We start from the raw sequence: 19,735 nt of genomic DNA on the forward strand, positions 1-19,735 counted from the left end.
GCAAAGATGTTTGCTCTAACATCACATGACAGAAGTGCATTGTATTGCAGCTCCTGCTATCTTCACAGAGAGAAGCCCTGTGTGAGAACACACTTGTATTAATGTAGTGGGTCGAAATGTCTCTTAAGTGATATTTTTCCACCTACACATTCACGCCTTTATCAGAACAGCAATTTTCCCCCCTGCGCAAATGTATCAGTGTGGGTAGTTGTTTTTATGGATTACCCTGAAGGATCAAGAGAGTGAGCAGGATAGAGAGAAAACCCAGGAAGAGGTCCAAGATTTCATTATATGTTTCTGAACATTGGTATGCATATAAGTGGTCGAAAATAGCACACTATGCAAGGAGCATGTGACTCATTTTGTGTGTGGTGAAAGCTCCCTACACCTCCATACTGTATCAGATGGACAACCTGATGCTGCATGCATCTCCATATCATCTTATTAAACAGATTACAATATAGATGTAAAAAAAAATTCTTACAGTATGGTAACTGCATTAGATTCTATGTGTACATACTTTTGGGGACAAATTTGTCTCCTAAAGTAAGCTAAATCTGACAAAACCTCCTGCGAAACATTCCAGGAAGGAGGGCGCGGAACATAGGTTCTCTAATATGTTATTTAAACAAAATATGGGCTCCACGGCCACACTGTAAATCAAACTAAAATAATGATCAGGCTTCACGTCCACACAGTGAGTCAGTCCTCTTTAACAGCAAACACACCAAGCTTGTGTTCGGAGTCGCTCTCTCTCTGCCTTCTGGCGGTGGCATGGCTGTTTATATGCTGCTCTCCCCATGCTCACTGGAATTAGAGACAGGTGTTAGACATAATTTAGCTCAGGTGTAAGCCCCCTTACCGCTTTCTCTCGCTGCCACACCTCCCTTTGGAAATTGTTTGGGATGTTCTCATTTAGAAAAAACAATCCATACATGAATTGTGTTTGTGTTTCAGTAGTTTGTATCTTGCATTGAAGCAGTAAACATATTTGGCTTGCTGTCCGTATACTGGAGGGCTTGGAGCTCGAGACTCAACTCGAAGGGGGAGGGGGGGTGCTCCTGGGGGAGTGGAGTTTAAACCACTGCTGCGGCAGTGGATTGAGTATTTGGGGCATAGTGAAGGAGCTCCTGTGGGAACGCTGCGGTGTTTCCGTTGCTGTAGATGCACTTCTATTAAAGTAGTGAACTTATGGGGCTTTTCCACTGCACAGTACAGCTCGACTTGACTCGACTCTGCTCACTTTTTGGGGGTTTTCCACCGTGAATAGTACCCGGTACTTTTAGTACCACCTCTGTCGAGGTTCCAGGTGAGCAGAGCTGATCCTAAATGTGACATCAAAACTCTGCAGATCACCGATTGGTCAGAGAAAATCATCACTACCAGTGTCATTGCTATAAGCTAGATGGCAGGTTAGCTTACCACCTTACCTTCGTGCGTCGTCTTTGAGCTAACACCGTGATGTTCTCATCTGTGCTTTGGTGTACGATTTCCCAAACTCTTTTTTTTATTTTATTTTTATTTTTTTTAACTTGCTGCCATCAGCCTCTTTTGAAACAAATTTGTCATCTTGCTGTGGAAAAACAGCCACATGCCGAGAATCAAGAACACCATTCCTTCGATATCCTCCATTGCTCCATTGTGTGTTTGTGTCGCGTTTAAGATGATGTCATGGCAGTAGAGGCGGCGCAACTATGACGCTCAGCCTATAATCTCACCCACGTTGAGGCAGCACTAAACTGCAGTGGAAAAGAAAGCTCAGAAAGGCGAGCAGAGTCGAATCGAGCCGTAACGTGGAGTGGAAAAGTGCCATTAGACATTGAAAGCGCCTGTGGAGAAAATATTAACAACCGTGTACACACATTTGGTATGGGTGGGGCACTGTTGCATCGAGAAGGGCACAAAAGACTTAGATTTATTAACACCTGTAAGGGAAGCAAATGTTAGTTTGTACTTACCTGTAGGGGAGCAAATGGTTAGTTAGGAATACATAAATGTATTACATTTATATACGTCTGTAAGGGAAACAAAAGGTTAGTTATGGAAAACGTGTCAATTACGTTCATATGCAGCTTTGAGGGAAGCAAAAATTTTAAGAATACAAGTTTATTATGTTTGTCATGGCAGGGCACTGTTGCTGCGGCAGCAAAATGCGAAAGGGGTGATGCTGTGGCATAATCAAGAGTATGCGGGCAATGCTGCGGCAGTATCGAGCGTGGGCGAGGCACTGCAGCACATTATCTGGTGGGGCACTGTGGCTGCAGTATCAAATAGGACACACATGGTTTATCACATTCAGGCACACCTTGTGTGTCGGGCTCATTTCTACCATGAGCAAAGGAAATGCCAATGCAAAGGTTAATGGGAAAAGCTAAAAGGCTCTTATGATTACTTCACCTCCACTGCACTCGAACAGGAGAGCTCATACTGTTTCGGACGGGAGAGCCCACAGAATGAATGACGTGAAATCTCACGATGCAGTCGAGCCCACCCTGCGATTTGAACGGGAGAGCCTGCGACCAATGTGCTGAGGCTCACACTGCATTAGAATGGGAGAGCCCACACTGCAATTCAATGGGAAAGCCTGCATAGCATTAGAACGGGATGGCCCACACTGCGATTCAAACATGAGAACCTGTGGCCAAATTGCATAGGCTTACACGGTGTCCGAACGCAAGAGCCCACACTGCATTCGAATGGCGGGTGGTGCAGAGTAAAGAACCTTGCCGAACTGCGGTTTGTGATGGGTATATATTTATGAGCTATGCCCCTAGAGTTTTAATAAGAGGAAACAGGAAACATGATTGCAGTGTTGTGGGAGATTTAAATGGCACGGCCTTAAAGGTTCCGCAGTTGTGGCACCTGGAAAACACATTTGCGCTGCTTTGTGGTGTCGTGGGAGTTTGTTGCATGACCCAAAAGATGCTGCAGTTGTGGCACGTGAACAGCACATTTGTGCTGCTTAGGGATGTTTTGAGCCGAAGGCAGAAGCACTGCAGTTGTGCTTTAACTAAAATGGTTGCCATCTTTGGCTCCTCGGAAGGTAATGGTGAAGTCTTGGAAAGACACCTAGATAGAGAAAGCGAGAGGTAAACCTGCGTACAATCCAGTGACAGGAAGTAATATTGGCGAGACCCCTGCGGAAGGCGCAATTTCAGGCGTTGCTGTAGAAAAGACAAAATAATCATATTTAGGTGAAACTTTAGAGAAAAAAAAAAAGTGCTTGGGAATACAGTACATCTTAATAAACAATGTGGGGAAAAAAACTGCATAAGATGAGCTGAGAAATAAGAGCTTTGGCTCTGTACTGCCTACAGATATGCATGGACTTGCAATCATAATTGAAGAATTCAATTTAGGCCAGTCGCTCCTTAGTAGTATAACGGTCACCTGTAGTACAATATACATCTTGCATAGGAAATGCGTCGCATAGAGATAGGTGTTAATTATCTAGGAATGCATTGAGTTGCAGCTCTGCACTGCATACAGAAATGCAGGAGAAATTTGCTGGGAAATACAGTACGTCTTAATAAACAATGTGAAAAACGGCATAAAATGATCTGAGAAATAAGAGCTTTGGCTCTGTACTGCATGCAGGTATGCAGGAGAAATGGACTTGCAATCATTACTGAAGGATACACTTGTGGTCATTCGCTCCTTAGGAGTATGACTGCCCCCTGCTGTACAATATACGTCAATAATGCTGAGAGCAAGTGTGTTGCAGGATTTTTATGAATGAGTTGGGGTGCGGCGCATGATCAGCCTCTTGCGGAGCCGAATTCGAATTGTCTGTTCAGACAGTGTGTAGAACTGCAGTGTGCTGTGGAATGGTCAGAGAGAGTGTTGCGCGGCAGCAAACTTGCGTTAAAATGTCTGCGTTGGTTTGAAAAGAATTTGTCATTAGATTATCCGTCGATTGAAAGGAGTTCTGCGATGCATGATGCCCCTGTGTTCAGAATGAAATAAATCACACTCCGAAGGGCACTTTGGAGGGAGAAACAATGGTTATATTAAATGTTAAAAGATGACGAACAATCACTGGATAGAGCACGCCCTGAACAAGCTGCGGTGAAGTAGTGAGGCTGACGGGCATCACCTGTGTGGCAGAACCTGATTAAAAATGCTGGGGATCGAAATGATGGTTGGACTGAATAGTTCATCTTAGTTTCTCTCGCTATTGGCATGAAACCGGAACGGTGCCCGTTCACGGAGGCAACTGGCACTGCTTTCCAGGTGGAAAGTTTAGATAAAAGAACATAAGCAGTTGTAGAGAGCCGTTTCACATTTTCAAAGTGCAGGAGCAGCCAGTTTGCGGCAGCAACTTCACGCTATAAACTGCTTTGTGGAATGGAGCATAGAAAGACAGGGTAAAAAAATACCCCCCCCCCCCCCACACACACACACACACACACAAGCCCTCAATACTGCTAAAAACAAAGAGCTGCTATGGCAGCTTCTGTTGAATGAGACTGGATGGAAGAGCTTTTCTGGTGGAGCCGAATGCTTTGCAGGTAAGTTGCATCCATGATCCCTCTGCCTGGGGCGGGGTCTCGTTTGGAAGGATGCGTACTCCAGAGGTCGCATTTGTCGGCCGCATACGTCATCGAGGCTGTCAAAGCGAGTAGGACACTTCGAATGCAACCTCCTTTCATGGGAATTCGGAGGATACATGAGGTGTATCCTTCGTGGGCACTCACAACCCACAATTCTTTGCTTCAACGGAAATGTCTAAAAAAAATAAAATGACGCCAATTTGCCCGTAAATATGATGTTCAAACGCAAGTAATGTTAATTCCCAAACTGAAGTACCTCAGTAGATGGATGCAGAGCATATAATATGTATAATTATATTAATATATAATTAAAAGTATTAGACTAAAAGTAAAACGGTAAAATCTCTTTTCTCTTCACATCATTATAACTCTCCTAAAATGCACCTCATACATTCCCTTCTAAAGGGACTTTGTTACCTTCTCACTCAAAGCGCTCATGCTTGTTAAAGAGTGGCTTTGCGTGCGGTCATAGCAACCATGTTACATTCAGTTTCCGCTTGTCCTATGAAGGCCGTCTTGTTTAAACGAGGCTTGTTTAAAGGAGGACACTCGGTTTTCCTGCAGCCTTCCAAACGAGACACAGCCTGGGTCTGTTTGTGGGCAAATGGGCGGGGCTGAATGCCGGAAAGACTCTCATGTCAGGAGAGTTGTCACAGGAAGCAGGTAAGCAGTGGCTTATACACTCCTGCTTGTTGGCTGTGATTTGTCAGGTTAAAATTAACATGCTCCTCCCGAACCTCTGTTAATTAACTCCGTGTGTGTGTGTGCGTGCATGTGTTCTCTAGGTGGCCAGTGTGTCATGACAGTCTTTGACAGTGACAACAACAGAACAGATCATCATCTTTCTATATATGGCAAAAAAAAAAAAAAAAAAAAAAATTATTGACATTTTCATAAATGTACATTTTAATTGAACATTGTCATTTTTTAGAGTGGTGCATTCCACAGCAGTATACGGCATACATTTAAAAGTGTTAATCTTTTAAAATAAACAAACAAAAAAACATATTGGCCTATATATGATTATTATAATAATAGTATATCACAGTTTTTATTTTTTTTAAACAACCACACTTTGCTATATCTATATATAATGTTTTATTTTACTTGTGTTAATTACATGTGTCCATAATGTATTGAATAGCATATAGCATAGTCTGCTTGCCTCATTCACATAAAATGTATTCAAATATATTTTAAGAAATACATTTAAAAAAAGAGTGCTGCCCTTGAGGCTAAAGGAATCCTGCTTTCCGGCCCCCTGGCTTTCCAAAGTTGAGTACCCCTGCCCTAGCCTTTGGGGTAGGGTTAAGAGAGAAAATATCATTAACTTAAACCCATGATGTAAAACCATTAATAAAAACCATTATGCCAAAGGAAAGTCTTCATAATGATATGAGTACCAACATGCGTGTGTGCCCTGCCACGCTGATGTAGAGCTGTTTCCAGTGAATGAGTGTTGGTGATATCATTGGGGCAATTCATAATGCTGCAGAGAGTGGGCCCCGGGGACTGAAGAGTATGAAGTCAACACACAGGGTACCAACAGAGTTAAACATCTACAGACATGGCTGTCTGATTCTGCTGTATTTCACTTCTCACATAACAATGAGATCTCACAACATTAGTCAAGTCAAAGCACTATTTAAGAACAGTTAAAACAGGTTGATCTCCCCCCAAAGTGTAAAACTGTGGCTCTGTAGTGCTTTTAAAACAGTGCTCTGTTTTTTTGTTTTTTAGCCTCCTGACCAGGGGTGTGTTTCCCAAAAGCATTGTTAGCCAACTATGGTTGCAAGTTCCATCGTTACCAACATAGTGATTTGTTTTTTCCTGATAAGCAGTTCCACCATACATTCGCACACAACATCACAAAGTTGTGTGGTTGGAACTACAGCGCTCCATCTGTGGTTAGAAGTATAGTTCCTTGTTAGTTTGCTATGTGGAAATCTTTTGACTTTGCTGAGGCTTCCATATCTTTTATTCCATATATATATATATATATATATATATTGCATTCTGTCAAATTTTGACAATGTTTACATGCACTTAAGAAAACTGCTTATTCTGGGGTTTTGCAGAAAGCAGCGTTCAAACGTAATATAATCCAACCCCAACCAAGGGGTTTGGGGTTGGATTATCTGTTTGTTGACCAATGACAGATTGGAGAAAGTTAAGGAAACCGGTTTGAAAATAAAATGTTCCCCCTGTTTTTCAAATTTTGGTTTTGTAATATACCTTAGATTTAATGTATCCTACCAATAATAGTTTAAATGATAACATATAACAGGCTTTTGAAATGCATATTTTCTCCAGCAAGGTTAAATGTCATCACCACACTAAAATTTGCTGAGCATGTAAGTGCTTTTAAATAGCAACTATACAAGTGCTTTCAGCTGTAGTGACTGTTGCTAGGTGATGATGTCATCCTCTTAGCAGCACAGCATGTACTGGAGTTAGGTCACGCCGCTCAGCTCTTTTAAGGGTCTCTGGCCTTTGTCTTCCTGAATAATTTATGAAGTCTCATTGACAGAGAGTATAATAATATTATTGTCCCCCAAAAGACCAAACATGTCCAGAGAGAGATCCAAGGGCAAATGTTTGAGGAACAGGAAGCTCTCTGCCCTGTGAAGATGTTTTTATTTGATACTGTTTGCAGTAGGGGTGCCCCAATATTAAAATTCTGGCTGGTACGGATAAGATGATAATTATTTTTAAAGTTATAATTGATAAACCGATGAAAAGCAGATGTTAAAAATCTATACTATTTTGTCTGAAAATATTTAATAAAGTCAGTAGATTTGAAAGCACATTTGTATGTTAAAGAGATGGATAAATTAATATGAATAATTCAGAGCTGTAATAAGTTTATTGCTTATTTTAATGCAGCCTAACATTAGTAAAAGTTAAGTAAACTTTCTAAGTAAAAAACAGCTACTTTTTATGCACAAACATACACAGCTCTGTTACCATCCCGTGTGCACAGCAACTAATTTGTAAGCGCTCTTAAAGGGAAAGGGCCCTTCAAAAAAATAGCACCCTTAAAGACGTATATCTGTGCTGTAAATTATCCCTATCCCTTTTAGTTGACGGCAAAAGTAATCTAAATCTAAAAATAGGCAGAAATGACAATCGATATTTGAATAACACTTTGAATTAACCCATACCAATAAATGTTTTTTAATAAAATCACCAATGTTGGCCGATAACCAATATGGTCCCCACATATACTGTGCATCCTTTTCATGGGTCGTGGCATTAATGTCAATACTAGTAAGAAGCATAGCTGGGAAAGAAAATCCTTAGTATGGGTGAAGAGTATGGTATAAAGGGAAGGACCTGCACCTCAACCAAAGCACTGACAATTATGTTAAATATGAAAGATTTTGCCTCCCAAGGCTGACTAGCTTACATATTTTGATTCACATAAACAACTTTGACATTCTGTCTCCTTTCCTCTCTTTCTCTGTCGCACAGGTTAAGGAGAAGGAGCCATGGAGTCTCTCTTTGGAGGACAGTTGGGTTTGCTGGGGGGTAACGAGGGGCTAAAAGAAGATGGTTGTGGTGTGGGCTGGTCAAGCTCCCCATTATCAGAGGATATGTACTCCGCCTCCCACTTCGCCCTCATCAGTGCCTACCAGGATATTAAAACCCGACTGGCTGGCCTTGAGAGAGAAAATGCAGACATCAAAAGAAAACTCAAGATTTACGAGATAAAGGTACAATACACCCGAAAGATCCTTTAGCCTCAGATAACAGATATCAGCGGAAGTCACCTTAGATTCTGGTCAGTGGCATAACTACCGGGAGTCTGGGTGACAGTGTGACAGTGTGACAGCCCTTATTAAGAGCTGAGCCTAGGCCTTCATGTATGAAAGAGGTTTATTTTTAACCCGGCTGGCAAGTGAGCCAAGCAATACATAAACAAGTGCATCCTGTCTGTAATTAGGAAGTCAGGCAGGGGACATGTAGACTCGCACATAAAACACACTAATTCCTCAAACACACAATACAAGATTCTGTTTAGAATGCTCAATTGTTATGAAAGTAGATATTGCTTCATTAATCTTTAGATATGTACACAGAACATATTCATTCACATAGGAGTTTTACTTAAAACTGTTCTTTGGGCAGACAGGAACACTGTGGGTTATCTCTTTTAAGAAAATTCATCTGCTGCTCTAAGAAAACTTAAAGGAAGTAAAACTATTAGACCGGAACAGCCTTTTCTATCTTTTATCCTTCTATTAAAACACTTTACTGCAAATTTTACTGCGTGCATTCATTTACACTGCCGTGATTATTAATATACACAGAGCACTGCTTAAATCTCAAACAACTTTTTCAACAACAAAACATCTTGCATATTGAGTACCGAGTAGGTCCTAAATACAGAGAGAGTTTTTAGTACTGAAATTGATCTCAATGGCTGTTGCTCAGCTGGCAGATACAGCCTCAACGGTATGAAACTTAAAAGCTACCATCTTTGCTTCATAGGCACCTTTTATTTTATTTTTTGAGACAATCATCTGAGTCATAAAAATTTATTAAAATATTTAACATTGTTAACAGCCCTCCACAAAATCATAAAAATGTGGTATTTGGTGCAAGATGCAAATGATCTGATCCATCTGATGCATATGTACATAGACCAACAATGAAATAATAGGACAGACAGCACTTGCTTCATTGCGTTAAAGGAATAGTTCACCCAAAAATGAAAATTCTGTCATAATTTACTCAACGCGAGAACTTCCATTGTTTAGTGCCAAAAACAATGCAAGTTCTTGCAAGAACACACAAACCACTGTGAACAAGCTTGTCTCATAGCATTCGTCAGCGCGCAATCAAGATTTTCACTGAAAAACTACTTAAATTCAGGTTAAAAAGAGGTTTTTCGTAAGCCTTCAGGAGACTTGGAATATGACGCAGGAGTCACATGAAATACTTTATACGCTGTAAATTGAGTTACTATCTAGCCATTGCATTGAAAAGACGGCCCATGATATTCATTAAAAAATCTCCATGTGTTCCACATAAGCAAGAAAGTCATATGGGTTTGGAGCAACTTGAAGGTGAATAAATAATGACATTTTTTTTGAGTGAACTATTCCTTAAAAGAAAGTGTTTATTTTTCTTTATATAGTAGTACACAACAGGAGCTCAATATTTATGCTGTGCTGTAACCTACTCAATAGAGTGAGCAGCTGGTTCATTTGTTGTGATCTTTGGGTATGACTAGGCAGGTTAGGCAGCTGTCGGGCCTCTGGGGAGAGCTGCAGGTAGAAGATGAACCAGATTGGGCATCTTTAAAGCTCTTTGGTTTAGCCCTGCCCAAACAAATGCATGTATATGCACCAACGGCGACTATCCTCTGAAGAGCAGCTGTTTTTGCAGAAGGCGAGAGAGAATGCCTCCAGGGTTTTGCATTCAGTATGGCTCACTGCCTAGTAAACGGCTAAATGTGGAGAACAAATTCACACAGCACTCATTTCAAAGCTCCAACTGCATGTCGTAGGAGGAAAAAAATATATACGATGCAGCATGTCAGCGCATATAGCATCTGCTGATGCCAGTAGAGAGGTTGAAGATGATGTAGGAGCTGAACCTGAAGCCTATACGAGACAACCTCTCTAAATGGAAAAGGACTGTTTGATACAAAGTGACTGAGTGAGTCGCCCACTCGCATTTATATAATGGGTGCTGTGTTCTTTGTGGATGTCTTGGCAATTACCTTATAAAAAAATAACTGAAACTGGTTTTACAAATGTTTTTTGTATGACTAATTCCTGAATTACTGACTAGCAAATCTATCCTATCAGGAGGGCATTGGAGGGCAGTTATATTTCATAGTTTTTCATCAGAGATGATCTGCTTTTAAACTGGATCTATCTAGCAACAAATGTAGCCTTAAAGACCCCATGAAATCTCTTGAAGAGTGCAGTTTTTTTGTCCTGTGTTGACGTATTTCCTATTGAAACAGGATGTTACACAACCACAATACTTGACAAAGGACAATGGCAAACATGAGGGCTTGAATACATGAACATGGGTAACCACATGACATAGACAACCAATGATGAGACTAAACTAATGAACAAGATAACAAGACACATGAAACCAGATACTCACATGAAAGGAACAAATGAGGGGAACAGGAAATCACATGAGAAGGACACATGACCAGAAACAGTGACAGGAAGTAAAATAATTTCAAAATAAAAGGCATGAAAACAAAACATGAACAAAAACACATTTAAACATGACATCAGTATGGCTATAAGTTAATTTTGTCAACTTCTAGGAGTACACTAGCATATAGATGACTTCAAAGCTAATAGACTAAATGAAAAAAACAAACTCTTGCATAGTTTCGTTCATGGTTTTCATGTATAAGGGCATGTATTAAGTGCCATTATTTTTGTTGTTGATAATTTTCTCCCAAACGTTGATGAGCCTATTTATTTATATGAGCCTATTATACTTATTATTCAGATTATTTTCTAATATCAAACATCATTCAAACAGAAAATATATTACACAGGAGAAAAACTTTGTCCATAATTTGTTCATAAGTCTTGAAGGTCCCGACTTTAAAGCCCTTATGTACTTTCCCTTATAGTGTATTTACAGTGCAATGCCATAAGCAAAGGTAAGACCAAGGATGGCTTCTCATTACTGTGGTTAGGTCAATGTACGGAATACTTAAAAATTATAATAATAACAATAGTAAATTATAGTATTTGTTTTGAAAAAAATAGTAGCATAAACACATTTAGAAACATTTAACTACAACTGCTACAGCTGTAGTAAAACCAGGGTTCAATCGCACAGCGAAAATATCATGTTGCAGATGAAGTATATATTTTGCATGTTCAAAGTGCTGAACTCAAGATAATCATTAAGTTTTCAATGGAGGAAGAACCCTGTCATTGTTCATTCCCTGCTGTCCGTGACCCTATCCGAACAGACCTGCGACCCACTTTTGATTAGTGACCCACCGGTTGAGAAAAACTGTTCTAGAGTGTTTCAAGATATTACATTTTGAATGATTCTCTATAATGATTGTATGTGATGACCCCTGTTTTGTGATTCATGTTTGTGTGTGTGTGTGTGTGTGTGTGTGTGTGTGTGTGTGTGTTCAGTTCCCCATGATAAGCGAGTTTGGAGAGGACAGAAACTCCTACTGCTCCTTTGAGCCCAAAGACACTGCCCTGCTGCAGTCAGAGAATGGCAGCCTGCAACAGAGAGTCAGCATGCTTACCCTCGAGGTGAGAAACTCAAACACACACTTTCATGTTTACTCAAACACACACTCTCCTCTGTCTCACCTAAGTACTTTGGCCTGGTTTCAAGAAACGCCTGAAGATAAGAAATTCCTTAGTTATAATTGTAAATCTAGTGACACTAAGGGTTAGGGTTCCTTGTCTTAGTTTAAGGGATTTCTTGCACCAGTATATATTTATATATATATATATATATATATATATATATACACTATATTGCCAAAAGTATTCGCTCACCCATCCAAATAATTGAATTCAGGTGTTCCAATCACTTCCATGGCCACAGGTGTATAAAATGAAGCACCTAGGCATGCAGACTGCTTCTACAAACATTTGTGAAAGAATGGGCTGCTCTCAGGAGCTCAGTGAATTCCAGCATGGTACTGTGATAGGATGCCACCTGTGCAACAAGTCCAGTCGTGAAATTTCCTCACTACTAAATATTCCACAGTCAACTGTCAGTGGTATTATAACAAAGTGGAAGCGATTGGGAATGACAGCAACTCAGCCACGAAGTGGTAGGCCACGTAAAATGACAGAGCGGGGTTAGCGGATGCTGAGGCGCATGCGCGAGGTGCCAACTTTCTGCAGAGTCAATCGCTACAGACCTCCAAAGTTCATGTGGCCTTCAGATTAGCTCAAGAACAGTGCGTAGAGAGCTTCATGGAATGGGTTTCCATGGCCAAGCAGCTGCATCCAAGCCATACATCACCAAGTGCAATGCAAAGCGTCGGATGCAGTGGTGTAAAGCACGCCGCCACTGGACTCTAGAGCAGTGGAGACGCGTTCTCTGGAGTGACGAATCACGCTTCTCCATCTGGCAATCTGATGGACGAGTCTGGGTTTGGCGGTTGCCAGGAGAACGGTACTTGTCTGACTGCATTGTGCCAACTGTGAAGTTTGGTGGAGGGGGAATTATGGTGTGGGGTTGTTTTTCAGGAGCTGGGCTTGGCCCCTTAGTTCCAGTGAAAGGAACTCTGAATGCTTCAGCATACCAAGAGATTTTGGACAATTCCATGCTCCCAACTTTGTGGGAACAGTTTGGGGATGGCCCCTTCCTGTTCCAACATGACTGCGCACCAGTGCACAAAGCAAGGTCCATAAAGACATGGATGAGTGAGTTTGGTGTGGAAGAACTTGACTGTCCTGCACAGAGTCCTGACCTCAACCCGATAGAGCGCCTTTGGGATGAATTAGAGCGAAGACTGCGAGCCAGGCCTTCTTGTCCAACATCAGTGTCTGACCTCACAAATGCGCTTCTGGAAGAATGGTCAAACATTCCCATAAACACACTCCTAAACCTTGTGGAAAGCCTTCCCAGAAGAGTTGAAGCTGTTATAGCTGCAAAGGGTGGGCCGACATCATATTAATCCCTATGGATTAAGAATGGGATGTCACTTAATTTCATATGCGTCTAAAGGCAGATGAGTCTAAAGGCAGATGAGCGAATACTTTTGGCAATATAGTGTATATATATATATATATATATATATATATATATATATATATTGTGTTTATAAGTACTGACAACATTTCTCCCAAATTTCTGACCTCGAATAAAGCAAAGAAAACAAGTTCATATTAATTTTTAAACAACAAAATACTAATGTTTTAACTTTGGAAGAGTTGGGTGAATTCATGCCACTCCTGGCACAAAAATTCAAGCAGCGCGGCTTTGTTTGATGGCTTGTGGCCATCTGTCTTCCTCTTGATCACATTCCAGAGGTTTTCATTGGGGTTCAGGTCTGGAGATTGGGCTGGCCATGACAAGGTCTTGATCCGGTGGTCCTCCATCCACACCTCGATTGACCTGGTTGTGTGGCATGGAGCTAGAAAACCAATCCTCAGAGTTGGAGAACATTGTCAGAGCAGAAGGAAGAAAGTTTTCTTCCAGGATAACCTTGTACGTAGCTTGATTCATGCATCCTTTACAAAGACGAATCTGCCTGATTCCAGCCTTGCTGAAGCACCCCCAGATCATCACCAATCCTAAGTTAAAACATTAGTATTGTGTTGTTTAAAAATGAATATGAACTTGTTTTCTTTGCATTATTCGAGGTCTAAAAAAATACTGCATAACTTTTTTTGTTATTTTGAGCATTTTTTATTTTCTGCAAATAAATGCTCTAAATGACAATATTTTTATTTGGAATTTCAGAGAAATGTTGTCAGTACTTTATAGAATAAAAAAAAAAATGTTAATTTTACTCAAACACATACCTATAAATAGTAAATACAGAGAAACGGATAATTTTTCAGTGGTCTCTTAATTTGTTCCAATACACACACATATACACACTGGTGGCCAAAAGTTTGGAATAATGTACAGATTTTGCTATTTCAGAAGGAAATTAAAGTAAAAATACTTTAATTCACCAAAAGTGGCATTCAACTGATCACAAAGTATAATCAGGACATTTCTGATGTAAAAAACAGCACCATCACTATTTAAAAAAAGTCATTTTCTATCAAATCTAGACAGGCCCCATTTCCAGCAGCTATCACTCCAACACCTTATCCTAGAGTAATCATGCTAAATTACTAATTTGGTACTAGAAAATCACTTGCCATTATATCAAACACAGTTGAAAGCTATTTGGTTCATTAAATGAAGCTTAACATTGTCTTTGTGTTTGTTTTTGAGTTGCCACCATATGCAATAGACTGGCATGTGTTAAGGTCATTATTAGGTCAAAAATGGCAAAAAAGAAACAGCTTTCTCTAGAAACTCGTCAGTCAATCATTGTTTTGAGGAATGAAGGCTATACAATGCTTGAAATTGCCAAAAAACTGAAGTTGTACACTACAGTCTTCAAAGACAAAGGACAACTGGCTCTAATTAGGACAGAAAGAGATGTGGAAGGCCAGATGTACACCTAAACAAGAGGATAAGTACATCAGAGTCTCTAGTTTGAGGAATAAATGCCTCACATGTCCTTAGCTGACAGCTTCATTGAATTCTACCCACTCAACACCATTTTCATGTACAACAGTAAAGAGAAGACTCAGGGGTGCAGGCCTTATGGGAAGAATTGCAAATAAAAAGCCACTTTTGAAACCGAAAAACAAAAATAAAAGGTTAGATTGGGCAAAGAAACAGACGTTGGACAACAGATAATTGGAAAAGAGTGTTATGGATCTTAACCGCATTGAGATTTTGTGGGAACAGCTAGACTGTAAGGTGCGTGAGAAGTGCCCGACAAGACAGCCACATCTATGGCAAGCGCTACAGGATGCGTGGGGTGAAATGTCACCTGAGTATCTGGACAAACTGACAGCTAGAATGCCAAGGATCTGCAAAGCTGTCATTGCTGCATGTGGAGGATTTTTTTATGAGAACTCTATGAAGTAGTTTAAGAAGTTCTAAAAAATTTTTTTCATATTGTAATAGTAATTCTTCACGTTATTAATGTCCTGACTATACATTGTGATCAGTTGAATGCCACTTTGGTGAATAAAAGTACCAATTTCTTTCCATAAGAGCAAAATCTGTACATTACTCCAAACTTTTGGCCATCAGTATATATATATATATATATATATATATATATATATATATATATATATATATATATATATATATGGACTATGGTGGAAGAGCACATCCCAAAATGCTTTAATTTACCCCAAAGTCTTCCACATGGAACCAAACAACATCAGTCAGTCTAACAAGATGGAAACATAAGAAGTTTTCTGTTCTTGCCCATTTTGTGTTTTTTATGGACTAATGAAAGCCTTTTGATGTTGAGTGTGACTGTGTTGCATTTCTTGGACTGCAATTCAGTAAACCCATTGCATTTTTATTCAGAATCCAATTCAACATCATGTGGAGTGGCAAGTTCAATTCAAATTCCAACTTATGAATTGAACGTGCCAATTCTTCAATCCTTAATTTTGCCCAACTCTGGTGAAAAGAAACACACACAATTATAGACATCCACCTCTTTGTGGAGTTTGTTCTATCTGTTATCATTCTAGTTTGAAATATCTCTTTTTATATTGTGATTTGCCTTTATTACATTGTAAATCTTGATTGCACATCACAGAATGGAAAGATTAGAGAGGAAACAAGATTACAGTAGAAGGATAATGATGGAGAACTTGACTACTTCAGATGCCCAGTCATTCATAACAAAATCCTTAATAACGTAGACCACAAAGCATTTTGCATGCCTTAACTCTGCTCTTATCCGTTTCTCCCAACTGGCTATGATGTGGAGTGTAAATGGGCTGATCATGCTCTCTCTCTCTCTCTGCATCTCTCGGCACATCGCCCAGTGAAGCTTCTCATTAATTAATGATGCTTGCTATGTGTTTCCATAGCCACCCAGCAGCCTTCCCTCCATTGCATGAAGAGCCAGATTTCTCTTTGTCATCTGTTCTTCTCTCTCTCCCACACCTCCCTCGCTTTCGCTGATGTTTGGCTCTTTCCCGCCCTACTCCCTTGCCTGAATGACTGTGGCCTTCCTCCTTGATTTTTGTCTTGTTTTGTTTCATTCCTCACTTTCTCTTCTTTCACACATTTTTTTCCTTCTTTTCAAAACCCAGAGCTTTGCTGTCATGAGCTGTTGCTGAGATCTGATGTAGCACAATTGAAAGTAAATACCATGTTCTGTTACTTTTCTTTTTAAAAATAAGCTACTATTATCCATAAAGCCAAAGTATCCATGCAAAGGGGTGTGTTTCAGTTTGTGATAATTGGAGCAGATGTTTATGTCTGTATTTAAATGAAAGTGCAGGCAACAACATGAGTGTGTTTGTTTCATTTTTTTAATGGGTTTAATCAGGCAGAACAACCTCTGGGTCTATTTTAATGCAATAAGCTATTAGTAGGCTGTGCGTTACAGTGATTTTAACATGGATAAGGGGTGTTTTTAGGCATGACACTTTAACCGTGGTAAAATCACTGTAAATGTCTATTCACATCAAATGCTATACAAAATCACTGTGAAACCTCAGATAGCATATTGCTTCTAAAAATGGCAGCAAGAGCAATATGATAAAAGGCACCAATGTGTACTGTTGTTTACAGTTTAAAAGCCTGTGAGTGGTACTGTAGCACTGGCACAATGAAATTCTCAACCTGGTTTCATAGAATCACTTTACAATATCAAAATGTTTGCAAGATGATTTTTACATGACTTGTTCTAAATATCACAGCACTTTTTTGTGAAATGAACTTTACAAAAACAATTAATTGTATTGCCTTTCATACAAATTACAAGTAAAACTCCAGATTAAGATTTCATAAATACTTTTCGCCCTGTTCCTCACAATGCTGTCTTATGACATCTAAACACTTTTACTATAGTGTATGACTATATTAACATTTTAATATTTGCATCACATAACCAACTACATTTGCAAGCTTTTTCAAGTGCAATCAAACTGCATGGTTGCTCAACAGCAATGCACTTGTAATAAAAGTACCTCAGTCCAGAAGAGTCTGTACATGAGCCAAAAGTGTAATAGAAGCTCCACAAAATTATGTGGTTGCTTCCCCAATTTGTTTTTCATGTCCCATTTACTTTTTATGAAACTATTGGTTAGGTTTAAGTTAGGTTTAGGGTAGGGAGTTAGGTTTTGTTGATATAAAATTTGATTGAGAATTAACCTTAAAAACCTAATCTGTTTCTCTATTTCACATATGCTTTTTATGACATTATCGGTTAGGTTTAGGTTTAAGGTTTAGGGTAGGGAGTTAGGTTTTGATTTAAAACTCGACAGAGAATTAACCTTAAAAACCTCATCTGTTTTTTATGTCATATGCTTTTAATGACACTATCGGTTAGATTTAGGGTAGGGAGGTAGATTTTGTTCATTTAAAACTCGATTGAGCATTAACCTTAAAAACCTCATCTGTTTAGAATTTTTTTTTACTTGCTTTTAGTGCCACACAGTGTGAATTTCATGTTAGACCTGCCAAAATACATGAAAGGAACAATGTAATAACATTTTGCAAAAATGTCATCACAGTCATGGAACTTTCATGAGATCAGGCTGGAAATTCTGGTTACAATTGACTATCTAGGACTATAGCCAATGCTAAGTCAACTGCTTGATTGTCCATTCCCTGTCATTTACATCACTGTTGAATGTTTACTGATTGATTTATAACAGGCTAGCTTGCTGCAGACCTGCTAACATATTTAAACTGTCTAAATGACAGAAATCCATAAAGATAAATAAACAACTCTGCGAATCACAGGAATGGCTATATCAAGAATGCCATAGAAGGATGGGCAAAATTAACTAAAACAACATCACCATTTCCATCAGTGCCACTATTTCACTGCCATTACAAACTTTAAAGAGCCCATATTATGCTCATTTACAGGTTCATAATTTTATTTTGGGGGTCTACTAGAATAGGTTTACATGCTTTAATGTTCAAAAAACACATTATTTTTTCTCATACTGTACATTGCTACAGCACCTCTTTTCACCCTCTGTCTGAAATGCTCTGTTTTAGCTCCTGTCTCTTTAAAGCCCCCCTTTCTGAAAAGCCCAGTCTGCTCTGATTGGTCAGCTGGCCCAGTCTGTTGTGATTGGTCAACCGCTTAGAGCATATGTCAGAAATGTAACGCCCCTTACCATAACCGAAGGAGCCCTTAGGCGGGCATTATTCAAATGTGTTACATAGTGACATAGCTAAGTCATGGAAGTAATGGCTGGACTCCCTTTGGTATCGACTTTATGCTTTGTAACTTTGCAGACCTTTTACATGCACAGACAGCTATATTACACACTAAAGGAAAGGTAAAATCCCCAAAATCATAATAGGGCCTCATTAATACATGATCACTATTTGTGGGTGGGGCCTCATACTATTAGATTGGTGGTACACCACTGTGTGGTGAGACATCAGTGCATTTACAATGTTTGCTTATGTATGCATATACAGTTTGTGTGTGTGTTCTCCAGCTTCAGCAGAGCAAAGAACGTGAGGAACAGCTGGAAGATGTCATTCAGGCATACGAGAAGATCCACATGGAAAAGACCAGCCTTCAGCGAGACCTGGACAAGATGGTGAGACGTTTTCTAAAACTGCCTCCTAAAACATTAATTCCATGCTGCAGACCCTCCTCTGACATCCGTGCTAATTTTGGCTACAGGGCGGATAGGCAGTTGTGATAATTAGCCTTTCCGTGTGCTTCAGGCTTTAATCCAACCAGGTGTCCATTTGATTAATCTTGTACTACACATACGGGGCTACAGGGCTGTGTGAATTTCATTTGACTCTTATTACCCTGCCAAACCCTCTTATTAATAGACGTTGCTTGAGATACAAAACAACATAATCGTATATGCACATTGGCATTCTCAGTTTTAAGGCTGATGTGTGTAATTTCTGTGCAACCAAATGAAATTGCATAAATAAACATTGTTGTCAAACAGCTTTCCAGAATACTATCCCATCTGCCATTGGTCAAACAAACATAGTTCCACCCCAAACTCATGCCATTGATTGAGTCAACTGTTCTGGATGCTCAAACAAGCAGAATAATGTTCTGAGAGTTTACAGTTTTCAGGGGAATCAACCTAATGGTTTACTTATACTTGTCCCTGCATATTAAGCTAGGATAGGAGAACGTAACATTAAAAAATTTACACAAATCAGATTTAGCAGGTCTCAAATGGTTTTGGATTTGGATATGACCAAAGGGATTTTGAAAACTACATGATGCAAGCATTTGAGCATATGTGGCTTCCACCTCTCTGAAATACTCAGCCTACCATCAGCTGTTACATGTACACGCTCTCATCTTTTATTGCTGACAAAAATTCCTCGTGGATATGAATGTCAGAGGAATCTGCATGGTGAAAGTAAAGGCCTTTCTGCCCTTGCCAACTATCTTTTGATCAGCCTGTCTAACTCTCTGTACAGTTTTCTTCTGG

General features: G+C 39.6%; 1 protein-coding gene across 3 annotated transcripts in view; it reads left to right on the forward strand.

The window, feature by feature from the left end:
* LOC127422933 (TANK-binding kinase 1-binding protein 1-like) overlaps positions 1 to 19,735 on the forward strand; it is a 71,046-nt gene that overhangs the window by 23,308 nt on the left and 28,003 nt on the right. For 2 of the 3 annotated variants that reach the window (XM_051666800.1, XM_051666798.1), the window contains exons 2-4: positions 8,028 to 8,269; positions 11,696 to 11,821; positions 18,761 to 18,865. In XM_051666800.1, the coding sequence (XP_051522760.1) occupies positions 8,045 to 8,269; positions 11,696 to 11,821; positions 18,761 to 18,865 (456 nt within the window). In that variant the 5' untranslated portion in view covers positions 8,028 to 8,044. The remainder of the gene's footprint in view (positions 1 to 8,027; positions 8,270 to 11,695; positions 11,822 to 18,760; positions 18,866 to 19,735) is intronic. The other variant, XM_051666799.1, reaches the window with a different exon arrangement.

This window comes from Myxocyprinus asiaticus, chromosome 32, assembly GCF_019703515.2.
Source record: "Myxocyprinus asiaticus isolate MX2 ecotype Aquarium Trade chromosome 32, UBuf_Myxa_2, whole genome shotgun sequence".
NCBI classification, from domain to species: Eukaryota; Metazoa; Chordata; class Actinopteri; order Cypriniformes; family Catostomidae; genus Myxocyprinus; species Myxocyprinus asiaticus.